The following is a 16,940-nucleotide window of genomic DNA, read 5'->3' as shown; positions in this document are numbered from 1 at the left end:
CTTAGGTAGTTTCATGTTGTTGGGATTGAGTTTTGAACTCGGCAACAAGAAACTGCCTGAGTTACATCAGTCGGTTTTCGTCGAGGGCCCCAACCCACCTCTCCCACTCCTACTTCCCCAGTGGGACTGCCCCCCTGCCCCCTCCCAGATAGGGCAAAGTGGGTGCAGACCAAGGAGGGCAAGCTGTGAGTGGGGTTGCAGAACAAGTCTGGAGAACCCTGCTTTATGCCGTCCTCTCCTCAACCTGTCCCAATCCCTGTGACTAAGGGAGAGGAGTTTTTCCTGCAGCTATTGTCTCCTGGGCCCAGCTGATAGAGACAGACAAAGAGGGTCCAGCCAATTCCAAGGAAATTCAGGAGTTTGAGTAAGAGGTGGCCTGGCGGGCCAGCTTAGTTGGGCAGCAGGGTGGGGCAGAATCATTAGCAGAGAGAGGAGCACAGAAAGAGAATAGGGTCTCCGGAATGGTTAGCCTTTCCCACCTACCACCTCCAGTCGACTGGGGCTCGAGATTCCCCTTAGAAAAGTGGGGTACCTGGAGGTTCCAAGAGTTAGGGAACTCTGAGTGCCAGCCCAGCCATTTCCCCTTCCCCTTCTATAGCTCCAAATCCAGGGGAAGGACATGTTTGGGGTGTTGGTAGGTTAGAGAAAAGCCATCAAGTCCAAGTAGAGCCCTTCACACATGCACACGCAACTGGGAAACATCAGGGCCAAAACCTGACTCTGGTCTCTGTTTAGTCGTCTGTGGCCCATAGGCCTCGGTCTCTGTGACTGTGACTGTCAGGCTGTCTTTGCACTAAGTGGAAACGTATGGGTGAACAGAGGCTGCCCGTGCCCACCATTGCTATGTTGGTGGAAAGGTTGTTGGCTGATGCCAGGGGGAGGAGGGGAAGAGAATGGGGTAGAGGAAAATCTGAGCCCTGTGAAACTTTGCAAAGGTTCTTCTAGTCCTTTCCCCCTCTGGTGCTTTGATTCCGCCCCTGGTTGCTACCGAGAAAGTTCTCAAAAGAGGTTTCTTTGCCTGCCTGTGGGCGGAGTGGGGGGGGGATAAATGGGGGAGGGGTTAAGGAGACTGAAGAGATACACCCCTGTTCTCAGAGATACTGGGGAATAGAACCCAAAAGAAGGTCAGGTTCTTGGTTCTCTTACTGTGAAATTAGTATGATTATTAAAACATTATAAACTTCTAAACAGGGAAACAAAATTATGTCCCTGTAACAAAATGTATACAGAGCTCTATATTCTCACAGTCATCTGCTGGGAGGGATATATGTGACCTTGTGTGAGTGTAGGCTCTGTGTCTGTCTCCCCTAGGCTCTCTTAAATACCCTGCATGTATTTATGCACACACACATTTATTTTCCCCTCTCTCTTATGCAAACATATTTGACTGCTAAGGAAGCTGGAGGAGAAAATGGGAATAGAGTTTCTTGTCTCTCTAGCTGAATTGTTGGTCTGTCTATCCCCCATCCCTTTGTGGGGGAAAAAATTTCTTCTCTTGGAGAGAAGTATTCAAACCTCTCTATGGCTCCCAGGGAAATGGGGAAGTTTCCAGAGAGGCAGGCCAGCTGGTGGGAGGCAGGCAAGGGATTCCCCTAGGTTGGGAGCTCCTAGCAGCCTTTGAGTCTTCAGGCTGCCCCAGGCACACAGTCAGTTGGGGTAAAGGGTATCCCAGGCAGGGACTGGGTGCTCAGGAGCATTTGGCTTAGAGATAGAGTCCCTGATGGGCCGAAATTCACCAATGAACGACTTCTGTGCTTTGAGTCTCTGTGGCCCCATTTCCGTTTCAGAGCTGTTGAGCTTATGTGTGGGAGGTCATAGAGCCAGGGGTTGAGATGTCTCCTCCCCAAATCCAGAGAAATGGAGTGAGGTCTCATAGGGCCAAGGTGAGGGCCAGTCTGATGGTCAGAGTCCATCCCCGGCCGGAGGCCGTGGATCATGGCTAAGGCGATGGTAATTATTTATTCGCTTCGCTGGAAGGGAGTCTTCAGAAGGAACAGCGTGAAGAGAAGAGAAAAAAATTACCTCTCTCGTCTGCGGATATTAAGATGGATTTTTATTTCTTAAAGGACCCTCCCCGCCGAGAGCGCATAAGCGTAAACTTAATATATGCTCCGCAGCCCAACTCCAGAAATCGCAATAAAAGTTAAAACCTCCCCTACCGGTTTTTTTTAATTATGATATGGGAAAGAGGAGCAGGATTTATAGAGCTGAACTCTCAGTGTGTGAGTGTTTGAGACTTGCGAGAGGAGGAAAAGGCAAGAGCTCGCCAAGGCGAGCCTTGGTCTCTGAGATGTCTCGTCGGCTGCTGGGGTTCCGGCTCAGCCTGACAGATCCGCTGTGGCCTCTCTGGGACCTCGCCCCGGCCCACGGCCTGGCTTCGGCTCGGAGATGCAGCCCTTCCCGAGAACAGGTGAAGAAGGCGGCGGCAGCGGGGACTGGGGGCTGCGGGTGGCAACGCCAGGGCTCAGGGCTTTGTGTGGGTCGCGCAGAGGGCGAGGTTCGAAGTCCTGGGCCGGGCCGCAGCCCGAGTGTGGCCCGGACGGCTGCGTGGCCAGGAGGGGTGTCCAGGCAGGGCGCTAGAGCACCGACAAGGTGGATTGTGTGTGGACTTTGGCCGCAGACAGAGCAGAGCGGGCTCCCGGGCTGTGGTCGGCGGCGAGGCGGGCAACCGGATGTTGAGTCTGTAGAAAGGACCTTGAGGTCCGCTGGGTGTTTGGGCTGCCGTGGGGGCGGCGGCCCAGAGTGTGGAGCACGCGGCGCACCGGGCGCGGCTGTCAGCGTGGGCGAGGCAGCAGGCCCTGCACACCTCTGCAGCTGCGGGCCGAGTCCGGGGACGTCTGAACTGATGCCGACCAATGGTCACAGCATGAAAAATAAATGCAATGGACGGTCTTTCTTTCTTTTCTTTTCCACGTAAGAGGTCCTTTCTTTTTTCTCTCTTTCGGAGATACCTGGATTTGGTCCAGAGCAGGTTGCCCGCGGGAGGGCCCCGCGAGCGGCAGCGCGCGAGGGAGGGAGAGAGAGGGAGGGCGAGAAGGAGGGAGGGAGGGAAGGAGGTTGGGCGGCGGTGGCCGTGGTGGCCGGGGCTTCCCTCCCCAGGCGGGAGGCGGCTGTCCTGCATCTATGGCCGTGGGGAGCGGAGGAGCAGGTAACGAAGGCGCTTCTGAAGCGGGATTGGACCAAACCAGAGGGACCGAGTCTTCTGGGTCTCTCTGCCTGAGGCCCTGGAGGGAGAGAAGGTAGGGAGATCGGCGCCCGCCGGGCCTGGCAAAGAGGCCTCGGAAAATGTTGAACCTGTATGTGATCTCAGGCTCACACTCATGTTGTGGGTCTGTCTGCCTCAGGAGATGCGGTTTGCCTTTCTGTCTGAGACGCCCCAAACCCTGAGCTCTCCTTCCCAAGGCTGGAAAAAAAATCGGGAAAAACGGCGGAATTTGCACTTTCATTCATTGGGTTCTCTGCAACTCAGCGGGGCTGGTTAAGGCGCCCCCAAGTTGGAAGGGGGCTTTGCTTCTGTTTTCTGGATGCAGAGTCCTCTGACTCCCTCTGCCACGGGCTGAGTTTCCGGCTCCAGGTTCGCGTGTCGCCCTGAGGTTTGAGGCCAGACAGCTCGCAGTCGGGCAAGGAGGGCGGGGGAGAGACGAGCGGCTCTGGCCCCTTAATTGTACTTCGGACCCGTATTGTCTCTCCTTTCGCCACCTCCGCTTCCTCAGTCTGGGCTCCAAAGTCACTGCAAATTTCCTTGCGACACATACATCACACAAAAGATCAGGTAACAAGGCGCTCAGGGCCATTGGGGCTCCGGGCAGGGCAGGGAGCGGCTCTAGCTCTGGGGCGGCTCCCCCTCCAGCCACTCCCAGGCTGGAAAACCAGACCATGTTGGGGGAGCCGGAAATAGCCCCGTTTGCTGCGGAGCGGTAGGGCGGGGGCGCCGGCGGGAATGCAGGCCAGGCAGGCCGTGGCGTTGAGGGCCACGTTCACAGGCCCTGGGGATTTCACTCCTGCTGGGCTTGGGGACCTGACTCCTGGTGTGTAGGGATCCCAGATACCCACCTGGGGTGGGGGCAGGACGCGGGTCTCCTCGCGGCAGGCCAAGAGAACTCAGTTTCTGCTTCCAGCGCAGGCCTTAGCTAGGAGGAGTTGTGTGGGTGTGTTTTTCCCAACAAAGAGGGATCAGGAGAGAGAAGGGGGGAAAGTGGAGGGGAACTGGGGAGGGGGCGGGGAGGGGGAGAGGGCAGTGGAGAGGTGAAATGAGCCCATTTCAGGGGGAGAAGGAAAATGAAAGCAAATGGAGTACGGCCTTCTCCGCGCAGGGCGGGTGCTGAGGAGAAGGGAGCGGGCTCCCTGCCTGCGGCAGCCGGGATGGCCCGCTGGGGGCACGGGAGAAAGCCTGTTTTAAATTTAATCCGAACTTGACGGTGTGGATTGAACCGGAGGGAATTTAAATCACTAAAAGGAAGGCGCGGGGCAGGGGGAGGGGACGACTCTAACCTGTCTATCTTTCTGCCTGTCCTTCCCACGGTGCTAGTTTGGTTATGGCCGAAGCTGCCCAGGTTTCAGGTGATGGAATAAGGGTGCCCCTCCCCCTCAGGGATCTCTCCTGTGCCCAGTGAAGTCTTTAGGGGTTAGGAAGGAACTCTAAGAAACAGAGCAAATGCACAGCTGCGAGCTAAAGCTGGGGTTTCCCCCTCCCCAATAAGAACTCCCAGTGGCCTCCAGTCCCTGGGTTTGCCCCAGTGGTGCTGAGGAAAATTGAAGGGAGTGTGTGGGTGAGGGGGAGTCTGGAGTATGGCAGAAGATTCAGAAGGAGTAACTGAACCCCAGGAAGACAGACCTTCCTTCTTGGTGCCCCCATATCCTTTGTGCCCCGCCCCCCGCACCTACAAACCTGGATTTGAAGGAAATCTGCAGGTCCGCTTCAAAGCCCTGGTTTGCCACCCACCCCCCTCCAAACGTGGAGAATGGGGGCTACAGGCCACATGCAGTTGTGGACCTGCGGAACCTCCGCCCAGTGGACTCCGGGACTCCCAGCCTCTTCTAGCCCCCCTCCCCAAGGCCGCCTGTCTTCGAAAGGCGCAGGGAAAATGAGGCATTGGCTGGGAAGGGGCTGTGGGCGAGGCCTGCTTCCTGATCCGCAGTCGTGCCTGCCTCTGAGTGGGAAGAGTTCGGAGTTCATACTCCCGGGAAAAAAACCAAAATAAAATAAAGGAAAGCGACAGTCTCCTTGGTTTCACAGGGGATTTCATGGCAGCAGGGATCCCGCCAGTGATCCTCGCTGCCCGCTGCTGCCGCCTCCGCAGAGTGGGCAGGCAGGGTGCGCAGGCAGCTCAAGAGTTGAAAAGAAGGCGGTGTTCAAAGGGGGTAGGAGAGAAAGGGGCGTCTCTTTACAGCCCCAATGTCTATTTGAGGAACTTTCCCAAATAGCAGAGGCCCATAGGGGAGGCTCCTTAGGGACTCTTTCCTCCAGGAAAGCTGAGGCTGGGGCAGCTGGCCTTGTCGCCAGGAGAAGACGCAAAGGAGGAGCAGGCGTGAAACCTCTTTCCTCTTCTGTTTCTTCGCTCCTTGACTAGAGCAGGGCTCAGCCCCCAGCCGCCTGAGCGGCTGTCTGGGCCAATATGGGGTTCTATATCCCGGAGGCCTAGTGTACCCACCCGAGCAAGTCTCCTGGGAGGGGCAGGAGAGGAGGCCTCTTCCGCCTTTGTGTCCAGACAGAAGTGGCTGCCGCGCCCGGAGCCGGTCCCGCGGCAAAGGCCCGGCAAGCCTGCGGGCTGCACAATGCCACGGCTGCTCCGCCAGCTCGCCCCTGCCCCGTCCTGCCTGCGTAGGGCCGCACTTCCTCCGCCTCCCTCTCTGCACGCCTGCCTTTCCCGGCTCTCCTATCTCTTTTCGTCTTGCCTTCCTTCTTTAATTCTCCCCCTTTTTTCTCTTTATTCTAACGTTCCGTTTCCTTCTTTCCTCTCTTGGGCCTGACTCCGTGTTTCAGTTGGTCTGTCCCAGGCTGTCTCGGGTTCAGTCTCTCAGACTCTGTCCCCTGATGTCCTCTTGGTCGCAGTCTGGCCCCGGGCCCCGCTGAGGGCTAAACGTCTCTGCTCATCGCTGCCAGCAGCCGCCCAAGAGCCGGGCAGGGTCCTCAGCCGCCCTGGGCTGGGAGAGGTGCTGGCTGCACTGGGGATTTGGAGAAAGCCTCGGCAGGGGTACTGGAACCTCCTGTCTTTTCCTTGAACTAGTGAGGGAGATTTTTTGATTGACAGCTAACCCAACTCCATCAAGGCCAAAGAGATATTCTGTTTCTTGTTGTAAGTTGGGTTTCCCAGCTCAGTCCAGCTCAAGGGAGGGGAAGACAGTGGCGCCAAGGAGCTGAACCCCCAAGTAGCCTCTCCCCAACCAAACACATCCTTCATCCTCCCCCATGCGTTGAAATCGCAGCCTCGTTAAACCGCCCCGCTAGACCGAAAAGGAAAAGGAAAGAACGGGAGAGGGGGAGGAGCAGAGACTTGGGAGGGGGCCTATGGAGCTGGGGTCGGTGCTGCCAGCTGCAGCTGTCTCCCCCCAACTTTCCTCCCCCGCAACACACATACTATACACACTCTCCCCAGCCCTTCTCCACCCCACAGGAGAAAGATCCACAGAGATGCAGGAGAAAACTAGCCCCCGCCCCCACCCCTGGCATTTGGTCCCCTCCTGGGGACAGGAGAGGCAAAGAAGGGCAGGCGTGGCTGGGTCTGGGAAGACTCCTACCCTGCCGCCTCCAGAGCCTGCATCTCAGCCTCAGCTCCTGCCTATTTTCCCTGGCCACAGACTGGGACTCTTCCTTTCTGACCCTGAAACTGCACCCCTCCTTCAGATTCACTCTACCCTGCCTCAGTGCACCATATCTCTGGAGGCATCACCTGTCCCTTCCCCCCCCAGCCAACCTCCATGCCCCCTCTTCTTCACCCACACTGATAATTTCCTACTTGACTAAAGCCCCCCTTTACTACACCACCATGGGACAGTCTGATGGAAAGCAGAGGGCTGGGCACAAACCCTCAATTGAAGGAGGAGGGTAGCAACCAACTTACTGGGGGGAGGAATCCAAGTTGTCTGATATTCCTCTACAATCACACTGCCCCCTCTGGAATTCCTGCATCCGACCCCAAAGAAATTGCTTTCTCCCGTCCCTCCGTTGCTTTTTTCCCGTTCCAAAAACAGCCTACAATTTTATTTAATGAAAGACACATTTATGAACAATCAAATGATCCTCATAAAAATTTTATTGAAGGACGTAAAAACAAGCTACTTGCCCACGACCGAGGTCGCTTTCTTGCCTTGCCCGCTCTCACCCTGGCTCTCTGCAGACAGAGCCCAAGAGTGACTTCTTTTTTAGGGGGTGGGGGTGGGGGAAGTGTCACAGAGATGGAGTTGGGGGCAAAGGAGGGTGAGCAGGAAGATGGGATGGGGACGCCCCACTTAAGTTGTGTGGATCTCTCCTACACTTCTTCAAGCTGGCAAAGAAAGATAAATATAGACAATAAATTTAAAATAAAGGCGCCTGTATATCTGTGCCAAAGCAAAAAGAAGACTTCTGAGGCTGCTGATAAAGGTGTATGAGATCCTGAGGTTCTACCCCTCCCACCCAGGGAGCACCTTTCCCAGGCTTCCCCAACCCAGATTTGGGGGGCTGAGTTGGCCAGTGGCAGAAGAACGCTCCCCTTCCCTCCTTCCTTCCCTGTATCTCAGCTTCCTCAGTCCCCTCCCACCCTCCCTCCCTCACCGCTGCTGCTGCTTCTGAAAGAAATACATACATACACACTATTTAAAAACGCATTTTTAAAAGCCACGTTCCGAACTGACAATCGCTGATCTCGGCTCGCGCAGAGACTGCGGGAGCGTCCGGGCAGACAGAGACGGATTACGTCAAGAAATAGTTCCTCCACCTACCTCGGTCGGCCTCCCCGCCCCTGCGGGGCTCCCGCGCCCAGCTCGGCCCCTGGGGTCCGAGAACCCTGGCTTCGGGGACTGGCATTTTCACCCCATTAAAAAATCCTCATGGTTGGGGGGAGGCCATCTGCTTATGGGTGGACATGGGCACAGGGGCTTCTCAGATGAGCTAGGAGCCGTCCTGAGCGGGTGACCGGTGCCTTGGGTCCAGAGTTCCGGACCCCCAGGAAATCGCAGGTCGCGGGGAGCAGCAGAGGGAAGGGGGTGGGAGAGGGGGAAAAAAAAGCAAGGAAAAAAAAGCCCCTGCGCATTGATCCGCGCCGTATTTTTGGGTAAATACGATCACGTGGGGGCCGGGGAGCCAATGAGCTGCGGGGAAAAGGCTGGAAAAATAATTACCTGCCTTGATTGTTCTGTGAGCAGATAAAAAGTACATATACAGTTCATACAATAATCTTATGTATGTAAAACCCCGTTACGATGTCGGCGACGGGGCCCATCAGTAACTATTACGTGGACTCGCTCATCTCTCACGACAATGAAGACCTCCTAGCGTCCAGGTTTCCGGCCACGGGGGCTCACCCCGCCGCCGCCAGACCCAGCGGTTTGGTGCCGGACTGTAGCGATTTTCCGTCTTGTAGCTTCGCGCCCAAGCCGGCAGTGTTCAGCACGTCGTGGGCGCCCGTGCCCTCGCAGTCGTCCGTGGTATATCACCCGTACGGCCCCCAGCCCCACCTCGGCGCCGACACGCGCTACATGCGGACTTGGCTCGAGCCGCTGTCCGGCGCCGTCTCTTTCCCCAGCTTCCCGGCCGGGGGCCGTCACTACGCCCTCAAGCCGGACGCCTACCCCGGGCGCCGCGCGGACTGCGGCCCGGGCGACGGCCGCAGCTATCCGGACTACATGTACGGCTCGCCCGGGGAGCTGCGCGACCGCGCCCCGCAGACACTGCCCTCGCCCGAGGCGGACGCGCTCGCCGGCAGCAAGCACAAAGAGGAGAAGGCCGACCTGGACCCCAGTAAGTTGGGAGCAATTTTCCTTTACAACCGGCGCGGGAGGGGAGGGGAGGACGGGCGGGGGCAGCCGGATTACAGCCCACCCGAACCGTGCAGGGAGCTCGGGAGAGGGGCGAGGGGGCGAGGACTCAATAAAAGCGAATTACCTTGGGGAGCTTTCAGGGGCAGGAGGTCTGAGAAGGGGGCCCAGGGAGACAGGTTGGGAGAGGGCCGAGGGGAGCTCCTCTCTCAGGAGATGGCTTTGATGAGAGACCCCTGCCCCCTCCTCCCAGCCCAGGCTTTTTGGCTCAGTCACCACTTTCGAAGAAATGCAGACAGGGCCAGGGGATGGGGCTGGGGGCGAGGTTCAGTTTATGATTTGAGATGGGATGGGGAAGAGGTGAGGAGGACACTGGGGGCACAGAGGAGATACCCCCAGCGAGAAGAATTACCCCTGCTTCCCAGTCAGCGTGGAGGTCCTCACCCCACTAGAGATTCATAAAACAGAAGGTCCATGGACTTCTCCCCCAGGAGCACTGGGTGAGGGGTCTGAGATATTCCGAAGCCTGGGAACTTGGGGAGATCAGGACTTCCAAAGAGAAGTGGGGACAAAAGTGGGATCTGAGTCTCCTTAAACTTGAGAACCCTCTTCTGAGGGTCTTGGAGGTTAAGGGTTGAGAATGGGGATCAGGGATGAGGAGTGGGCATCACCCCAGATTAGAGAATTCTATACACACACACACACACACACACACACACACACACACACACACTCCAATCAGGGAGACAGGCACTTTCTGAGGATTGCACAGGAGGGCTAGGGTGGGGGGCAGGTGGGAGCTGCAGGGCCAGAAAAAGGGGAAAGAAGGAGAAACAGCAGGGGAGGGGGTGCAGCCCCCTGGGTGTGAGGAAGTGTCTGGGGGAGTCCCAGGAGGGGGCTGCAGGAAGTCTTTTCCTCCAACCCCATAAGGGGCCAGGGCCTAATTATACCCCTCTGAAGGCTTCCCTCCCTGCCCTCAGCTACTCCCATAAACCTGAAATTGGAGGCTTGGCTCCTGCAGAGCCTGTCCTAGGGCTGGCAGGAGGGGGGCACTGGAGGCCAAACAGGAAAACTAAGATATAGGGGAGCCTGTCCCCAAGGCCAGCAGCTCTCTGGGGAAAGGAGAAAGACTTTTCCCGTTTCAGCATCACCCTGAGAATTCGCCTCAGCAGGGTTGAACTCCAAGCGGGAGGAGGGTGCTGCAGAGGGAGGTGAGGGGTTTAGGGACTCTCAGGGTCAGGAAGCAGAACTGCTAAAATTTCAGGACTTGGTCGTGGGCTGGGAGGATGGGAGGGGGCAGAGGAGGAGGGAAGTGGGGAGGAGAGAGACTTTGCTATAAAAATAAAAAACAAGGGAGAGAAGCGTTTATGGGCCTATGAAACGGTTGGGAATTTGGACTTTTTATGAGGATATTCTCAAATTACTACTCTTGAAGCTGAGGACCAGACTGGAGGGGCTTTGATAGCTTTGGATTTCCTACAGTTTTAGGTGCTGGAAACTGAAAAGGGGGAAGCTGGGGAGGGGACAGAATGCAAAACGAGGAAGGAGGAAAATTCCTAAAGCAAAATGTGTCCAAATTCAGGTTCAGTTATTGCGTTTGGGGAGCCTGGCTGAGTCTGGGGGTAGAGTAGCAGAAGTCTTGGGCTGGAAAGGGGCTCCACTGACCCCTGCTTGTGTTTGGCCCTCCAGGCAACCCCGTGGCCAACTGGATTCACGCCCGCTCCACGAGGAAGAAGCGCTGCCCCTACACCAAGTACCAGACGCTGGAACTGGAGAAGGAGTTTCTCTTCAATATGTATTTAACCAGGGACCGTCGGTATGAGGTGGCCCGGGTTCTCAATCTCACCGAGCGGCAGGTCAAAATCTGGTTTCAGAACCGAAGGATGAAGATGAAAAAGATGAATAAAGAGAAAACCGACAAGGAGCAGTCCTAAACACTGCCCAGCCTGCTGCCTCAGCACAGCCAAGGGAAAAACAAAAACCCCACAAAATACCCCAACACAGGCGGGGGAGAGACGAAAAAGAAAAGGAAAGAGCAAGATAGAGAAAAGCCAATCAGCTTAAAAAGAAAAAAAAGGAAGGGGAAAAGAAAACTCTTGCGATTTGGGAGGGTTCAGTGTTGAGATATTGGTGTTTTAGAGTTAGTTCTACCCAGCGAGGAGGAGGCGGGGAGAGAAACTGCGTTCTCTTTCCCCAGCGCAACCGAAATAAATGACACACACAAACGTGATTTTTTTCTCCTTTCTTCAGAGAAGCCAGTACTTGAATTGCTATATTTCTATTTTTTCCCCCTGTATCGTATTTGGTCCAGGCCATCCCTCCCCGGGCCTGGGGCGCTCTGCGTGCCGATTTTGTACAACAACAACAAAAAGACACACACACATACATCATAATGATTCTCAGCCCAGGAGCTGAGGGGCGAGGGCTGGGGACCGTGCCGCGGGCTGGGTCGGGCCGTGCAGGCCGGCAGCTTGCGCTGTACATAGCAGTGTTTCTTCTCATCCCCAGCGTTTGTCCCCAGCGTCTGTCCTGTAACGTGCTTCTGTTTGTTATGGTAGAACAGCCCTGTGTTAATATATCGAAGTCACTTAAAAAACCAGAAACCCAACTGTATCCAGTTCTCGTTATTTCTCCTCCCTATGGTTCCCAGTCTGCTGTTGTGGAGGAGGCAAGTGCTCAGGTCGTCTAGCGGAGGCTGGAGCCAGAGAATGGGCTCCTTCTACCTTGGAAGGGCAAATGCCTGCTGCTTCTCTCCAGTCAGGGAGGGGTGGGGGGGCTCTGGGGGCGGGGTGGAGGCTGCTGAGGCCCAGGCCCAGCTTGTGCTTGCCCCGGCTGGCTGCCTACAAGTTTCCTGGTGGCTAGATGGAGTGCGGGGGAGAGGCACGGCATGAATGGCTTTCCTTGGCTGTAATTAATTGTAATAATTTATGAGTACAAGAGATCGGAGGGAAGAGATAGGTGAAGATGAAAGTTGGGTGCTGGGTGAGGGCCCAGGCTGGATTCTTGCCTGGCTGCATTGGTGCTTTGGTGCTTCCAGGGATGGCTGGGAAAAAAGGCTGGGAGGGGGTGTGCGACTAGTAGGAAGGCCAGGCAGGCCTCAGGGAGCAGGACAGGCACTGGGGACTGCAGTGGGAGAAAGAGAAGAAAAACAGAGAGTGAGAGAGAAGAGACGGGACATGGAAGGAGAGAGGAAAGAAAAGGAAGAAAGGAAAAAAGGAAGGAAGGAGAAAGATGGCAAAACCAATACAATCAGAATTAGATGTAGTTTCTACTTCTCAATGCAGTCTCAGCTCCTCTCTCTCTTTCTCCTAGTTCTTTTCTTCCCAATTTCTGTCTCCCCTACTCTGGTATTTAGTTTGAATGTTTGTCTAGGGGTGACTGGGTCATGCTGTGCAGCTGCAGCATTTCTGGGGGATGGTGTGCCCAAGGCCCAAGGAAGCTGGCCAGAGATTAGCCAGGAGTGGGTGCTCCCTGGTGGCTGTGGGACCCCAAGCGCAAAGGTGTGGGGATGTGTAACAGCCCAGTGGGGCTGATAGGCTGTACTGCACCCCAGAGCGCCTTCCTAGAACCAGCAGTTTTAATCTGCTAATCAGAAGCAGACACAAGCTGCGGGTATGCCTCGGCCCAGCGCCCCCTTTCTCGGAAATCCCCCAATCTGGAAAGTATTAAAATCAGGCTGTTTGAAATATAGAAATATAGTCCTTTAATATCTCAAGCTGCCCATTCTGCCAAAGGTGCAGGATGTCGCTCTGAATATTTGGGGGATACCTCCGTGAAAAAAAAAATAGAGACCCCAGCTCATGTGCTGTTCCCCGTAGCATCACCTTACAGGATAGTGAGACACTTGTAGGGACCAGCCCCTTCCCCGTCATTTGAATCTCCTACTCTCTCCTTCTATTTAAAAACTCCAATTTCGGTGACTGGAGGGAGGTAGGAAGGGGTGAAAATTTTGTTTCGATAATAGTGGGGGCAATCAAGTCGCAACAAGGGACTTCGCAGTCGCTGAAGCACCAGCTCCTCTTTCAAGCTTAGGAGACCGCCTGCCAATTCCAGAAGCATTGTTTTCTTGGTCCATTTGAAAGGTGCTTTGCCTATAGTTTTTCTCCTTCCTCACACCTCTCTTTGGCCATTTTGCTGTTCTGGAACTCTGACTCCTGTTCCCCACCCAGTGGAGGCCAAGACACCCCTCTCTCCCCTGGTCCGGAGAGCCAGGATGCGGGCTTCTCTCCCAGACCTAGAGCGGCGTTTCCGGGCTTCCACCCCGCCCCTGCTCCCAGGCTCTGTCGCCTCCCCTCAGCGTCCATCAGCGCGGCCTGCTTCCTGCAGCCGGCCTGAGCGGCCTTACTGCGGGCAGGAAGGAGGGCCGCGGGCTTGGAGGACCCTGAGGAAATCATGGGATGCAGAGCAGGCCCACCCGGCCCGGCCCACTGTTCAATCCCAGCCCAGCCTGCAGGTCAGGATTGGAATTATTTTTTATTCGCTATCATTTATGAATTAAAACAACAACACAACTTGCATCTGGGGAAAGAAATGAAAGCTGGGGGTAGAGAGGGGCTAGCAAACGCCCTCTTCCCCTAATCTTCCCCTCCCACCTCTCTTCTACTCCTTTGTCAGAATCACAAAACCCTAAAGGTTGTTCCACTTGGGAAGGCAGCGGATAGGTACATTTCCGCAGCCCCGAAATGCCACTTTTATGGCGCTGTTTGTCTCCCTGTTCTGAGTTCTGAATGGGGCCGAACAAAACAGCAGCGCGGAGCTGGCTAGACGTCTGGGCTTAATTGTTTTATGGTTTAAATAAGGTGGACACTCTTCCCTTTGAAATCGGATTATAGGAATGTTTTGTCTATGGCCCATGGAGAACAGGACCTCACTGGCTGAGAGGGAGAGGTGGTGAGCGCGCGCGCGAGAGGGATGGGCTACAAACCAGGGGTCAAACAACCTGGAGAAGTCAGAGTCCCACCCCAAAGTCCTGCAGGAGGCGGCGGAATAGTCGGTGCGGGGCCAGCATCAGGGTAAGAGGAGCGAGGACTTTAGGGTGCGCGCCACGGGCAGGCGGTCGTGGGAGCCTCGGAGCGTGCATCCGCGTTCGCGGAGATGTTCCAAGCCCAGAAATGCGCCTGAATGGGGGTAGATCGCGGTAGTTGCTTTGCTTAGAGTCTCTTAATTCGAGAAGGGAGGGTAACAAAAAGAGAAAACAGTGTGGAACCTTTCACAAGGTTTTATTTCAAGAACTTAGAAAACAAAAGAACAGCAGTCCTGGGGCAACTCCCTTCCCGGGAATCTCTCTCCTGTGCACCCATCTGGAGGTTCCTTCCTCCCACTTCCCACCTTTGGGGCAAGCCTGGAACCTCTGTTAGCTTTTTGCCAGTCGGACTGCATTGGAGCAAATGGACGCGAGGTGGCGCTGTTGCTCAATGATAGAGGCGGCAGTGCCCCGGGCCGCCCTGGCCGCACTGACATTTGAGGCCCGGCCCGCAGCCGCTGTGAGAAGGCCCCGCGCGTCGTCCGGCCCGGCCCCACTGACTCCGAGCAAATCAATCCTCTCACCTGCGAGGTGTAAATAATTCGCGAGTGGCAGCGGGAGATGGGCCCTCGCTCTGGCAGCGGACTCAGAAGGCTCGGGAGGGCAGGCATCAAAAATAATCGCTTTGTGGAGGAGATAAGTGCAAAGCAGGCAGCGAGTAATTAACACAAAAAGGCAGAATGACCCGGACAAACGAACATAAATCCGTGGTACCTATGAGGGCGGTGCAGGCCTCGGGGAGAGGGACAGAGACGGCCTCGGCGAGGATGGCTGCTTTCGGTTCCTTTATTTCCAGGCTCGGGGAGCGAAATAAACCAGATAACGTGTAAAAGAAAGCAAACAAACAAATGAAAGAATGGCGAGGAACCCCTAAAAGGGGAAACCAAGTCCGGCCAGGGGTTGCGGGACTGGTGGGCTCTCCGGGCAGGCGGCGGTGGCGGCACACTCGGGACAGTCGCATTCCAAGACACAAAGGCCCGGAAGAATAGCTCTCTGGCAGGGTTTTCGCTGGACCATAAAATGTCGAAATATCCCCCCACCCCACCCCCTAAATGATAAGGCGCAGGCCCCAGAGCGGATCCAGCCCTCTGGGCCTCCTTTTTCCAGGCTGGGAAGAGAAAGTATTTATGACAGTCTCCAGTGACCCAGATGCTGGGAGCCCAGAGTCCACTCTGTTCATGGCAGCACCCGAAGAGCAGGCTCAGAAAAGGCAGGGCTGAAACCAAAGCTGAAGTGAGCTGTGGTAGGGGTAGAGACGCCCTGTCCTGACTCCCACTGTTCTGGACCCTAGGGAGGCCTGTAGCCCTGACACAGCCCTCTTCTGACCCTTCCCTCCTGCTGCTCCAATGCCAGAGTTCTGGGTGTATAAGAGTTTGGGCAGCTCCTGATATGGGGGTGGGATTCCCCGAATGCAGGGGATCCTGGAAGGAGCCTGCACCAGTGAATCTCCTTTGGGAATTTGACAGAGAGTGGCCATTTCCCCAGCAATTAGTTAGATAATAGAGGGACTGGGTTGGGTGGGGGGAGCTGTTCATTCTCTCTAAACCATCCTGCCCTGAACCGCCATTCCTTTTTCCATCTCCAGAGCTGGGCTCCGGATGAGGAAGGAAAAGATCTGGTTGCCTAACCACCTCCTTCCTCATCCAACCCTGAAACCCCCAGGATGTGGAAGAAAAACAGGTAGCATTTTGTTTTCATAATGCAAAGACCTAAAGATTCATCTGTGTTTGTCAGGCATGTGTGCATGTGTGCCTGGGTGTGCACATGTGCGCACAGTGCCTATGAGGTGGCAGGGATGCTTCCAGGCGTGTGTGTGCTAGTTTACACTGAGCATGGACTTGATGTGTCTCAGGGTGAGAAGCAGCACGTACAGTGCGTGTGTGTCCTGAGTGTGTTCCAGGATTTCCTGGGTGTAACAGCCTCACACACTAGTGAGGGAGAGGACTGGAAAAATAATTCTTATTCATCTTTTTCATTTGTATGCACACAACAAGCATGTATTCTCACTTTCTCCCTTTTTCTCTCTATCTGTGTTAAGCCCAAATCACTGTACACACTTATGGCCAGAGAAGGGTGCTGATGGACTAAGGTTCTTTAATCCTTTAGAATTAACTTAAATGTATTCAGTCTTGGGGTTGGGGGAACCCTCCAGGGAAAGTGTGGATAAATATTTAAAGAGTGTCTGTTGACAGTTTCCATCCACATCCTGGCCTGGGCAGCCTGCCTGGGGACGAGGGGGCTGCAGTGAAGCCAGGGGCCCCACCAAGCTGAGCTGGCATTTCCTCTGGCATGGGGGTATGTGGGGACAAGTAAGAGGCCTGCTCCAGTCCCCTTCACCTCAGATGCAAATAGTCCCCTAAGAAGAAATGTCCTGAATCAGCCCAACTAGAAGCCAGGGACACACAGCTGCCCTTTCCTTTTAGTCTCCATTAGCAGCTTTGCTCTCAGAGCCCCTAGCCAAGCTTGTGGCCATTGCCTGGGTTTCCTGCTCCATTCAGGGGCTGGTGTCTGAAAGGGCAGTGTGGCCCTGACTGGGTATATGGAGTTTTCCCCAGCCCCACCGCCTCTGACCCTCTCCTCTACCCATAGCAGGTAGCAAGAGAGTCTCTGGGATCGAAGGAAGAAGACAGAACAGATTTGGACCCTGGAGAGGGGCCAGGGGATGGAGGGTCTGATGCCCGAAGTATTTAGGGGTATGATGTGCTTGTTCCTCCTCAAAGTCTCCAGACTTAGGGACCCCCTAGGGAGCCCATCTTTTGGGTTAGGGGCCCTGCTCTGGCTTGCAGGTGTTCATCCCCCTTGGAGATCTTATACCTGTTGAGGTAACCTGGGTTGACCTGCTGGCTCAGGTATCTCTCTCTCTCTCTCTCTGAGCAGAAGGAAAAGAGAAGCGAGGTTGGGGGCGAGAGGCACCTTCACATCTAAATTCGTACCCTGGAAAAGCTGGCCCCAGCCATTAGCT

At 55.4% G+C, this 16,940-nt stretch overlaps 1 protein-coding gene and 2 long non-coding RNA genes across 4 annotated transcripts; 1 reads left to right on the top strand and 2 right to left on the bottom strand.

The window, feature by feature from the left end:
* Positions 1 to 3,430: 3,430 nt before the first annotated feature.
* Positions 3,431 to 5,004, bottom strand: LOC105503547. The gene is made up of 3 exons (XR_001000497.1): positions 4,889 to 5,004; positions 4,054 to 4,130; positions 3,431 to 3,741 (listed from the first exon to the last, which is right to left on the bottom strand). It is a non-coding gene; the product is annotated as an uncharacterized LOC105503547 (long non-coding RNA).
* Positions 3,732 to 11,558, top strand: HOXC9 (homeobox C9). Of its 2 annotated transcripts, XM_011930475.1 has the most exons (3): positions 3,732 to 3,772; positions 8,344 to 8,938; positions 10,645 to 11,558. In XM_011930475.1, exons 2-3 carry the CDS (start codon positions 8,401 to 8,403, stop codon positions 10,887 to 10,889), a joined length of 783 nt encoding a protein of 260 aa, XP_011785865.1. In that variant the 5' UTR covers positions 3,732 to 3,772; positions 8,344 to 8,400; the 3' UTR covers positions 10,890 to 11,558. The 2 variants fall into 2 exon arrangements, with proteins under 2 accessions (XP_011785865.1, XP_011785864.1); XM_011930474.1 differs by lacking the exon at positions 3,732 to 3,772 and having other exon boundaries at positions 8,282 to 8,938.
* LOC105503548 lies at positions 7,236 to 8,228 on the bottom strand. The gene is made up of 2 exons (XR_001000498.1): positions 7,921 to 8,228; positions 7,236 to 7,484 (listed from the first exon to the last, which is right to left on the bottom strand). It is a non-coding gene; the product is annotated as an uncharacterized LOC105503548 (long non-coding RNA).
* Positions 11,559 to 16,940: the final 5,382 nt, after the last annotated feature.

Source organism: Colobus angolensis, unplaced genomic scaffold (genome assembly GCF_000951035.1).
Source record: "Colobus angolensis palliatus isolate OR3802 unplaced genomic scaffold, Cang.pa_1.0 Scaffold87, whole genome shotgun sequence".
Taxonomy (NCBI): domain Eukaryota; kingdom Metazoa; phylum Chordata; class Mammalia; order Primates; family Cercopithecidae; genus Colobus; species Colobus angolensis.
Note: the sequence above shows the minus strand (reverse complement) of the source record. Positions and strands in the feature narration are given on the sequence as shown.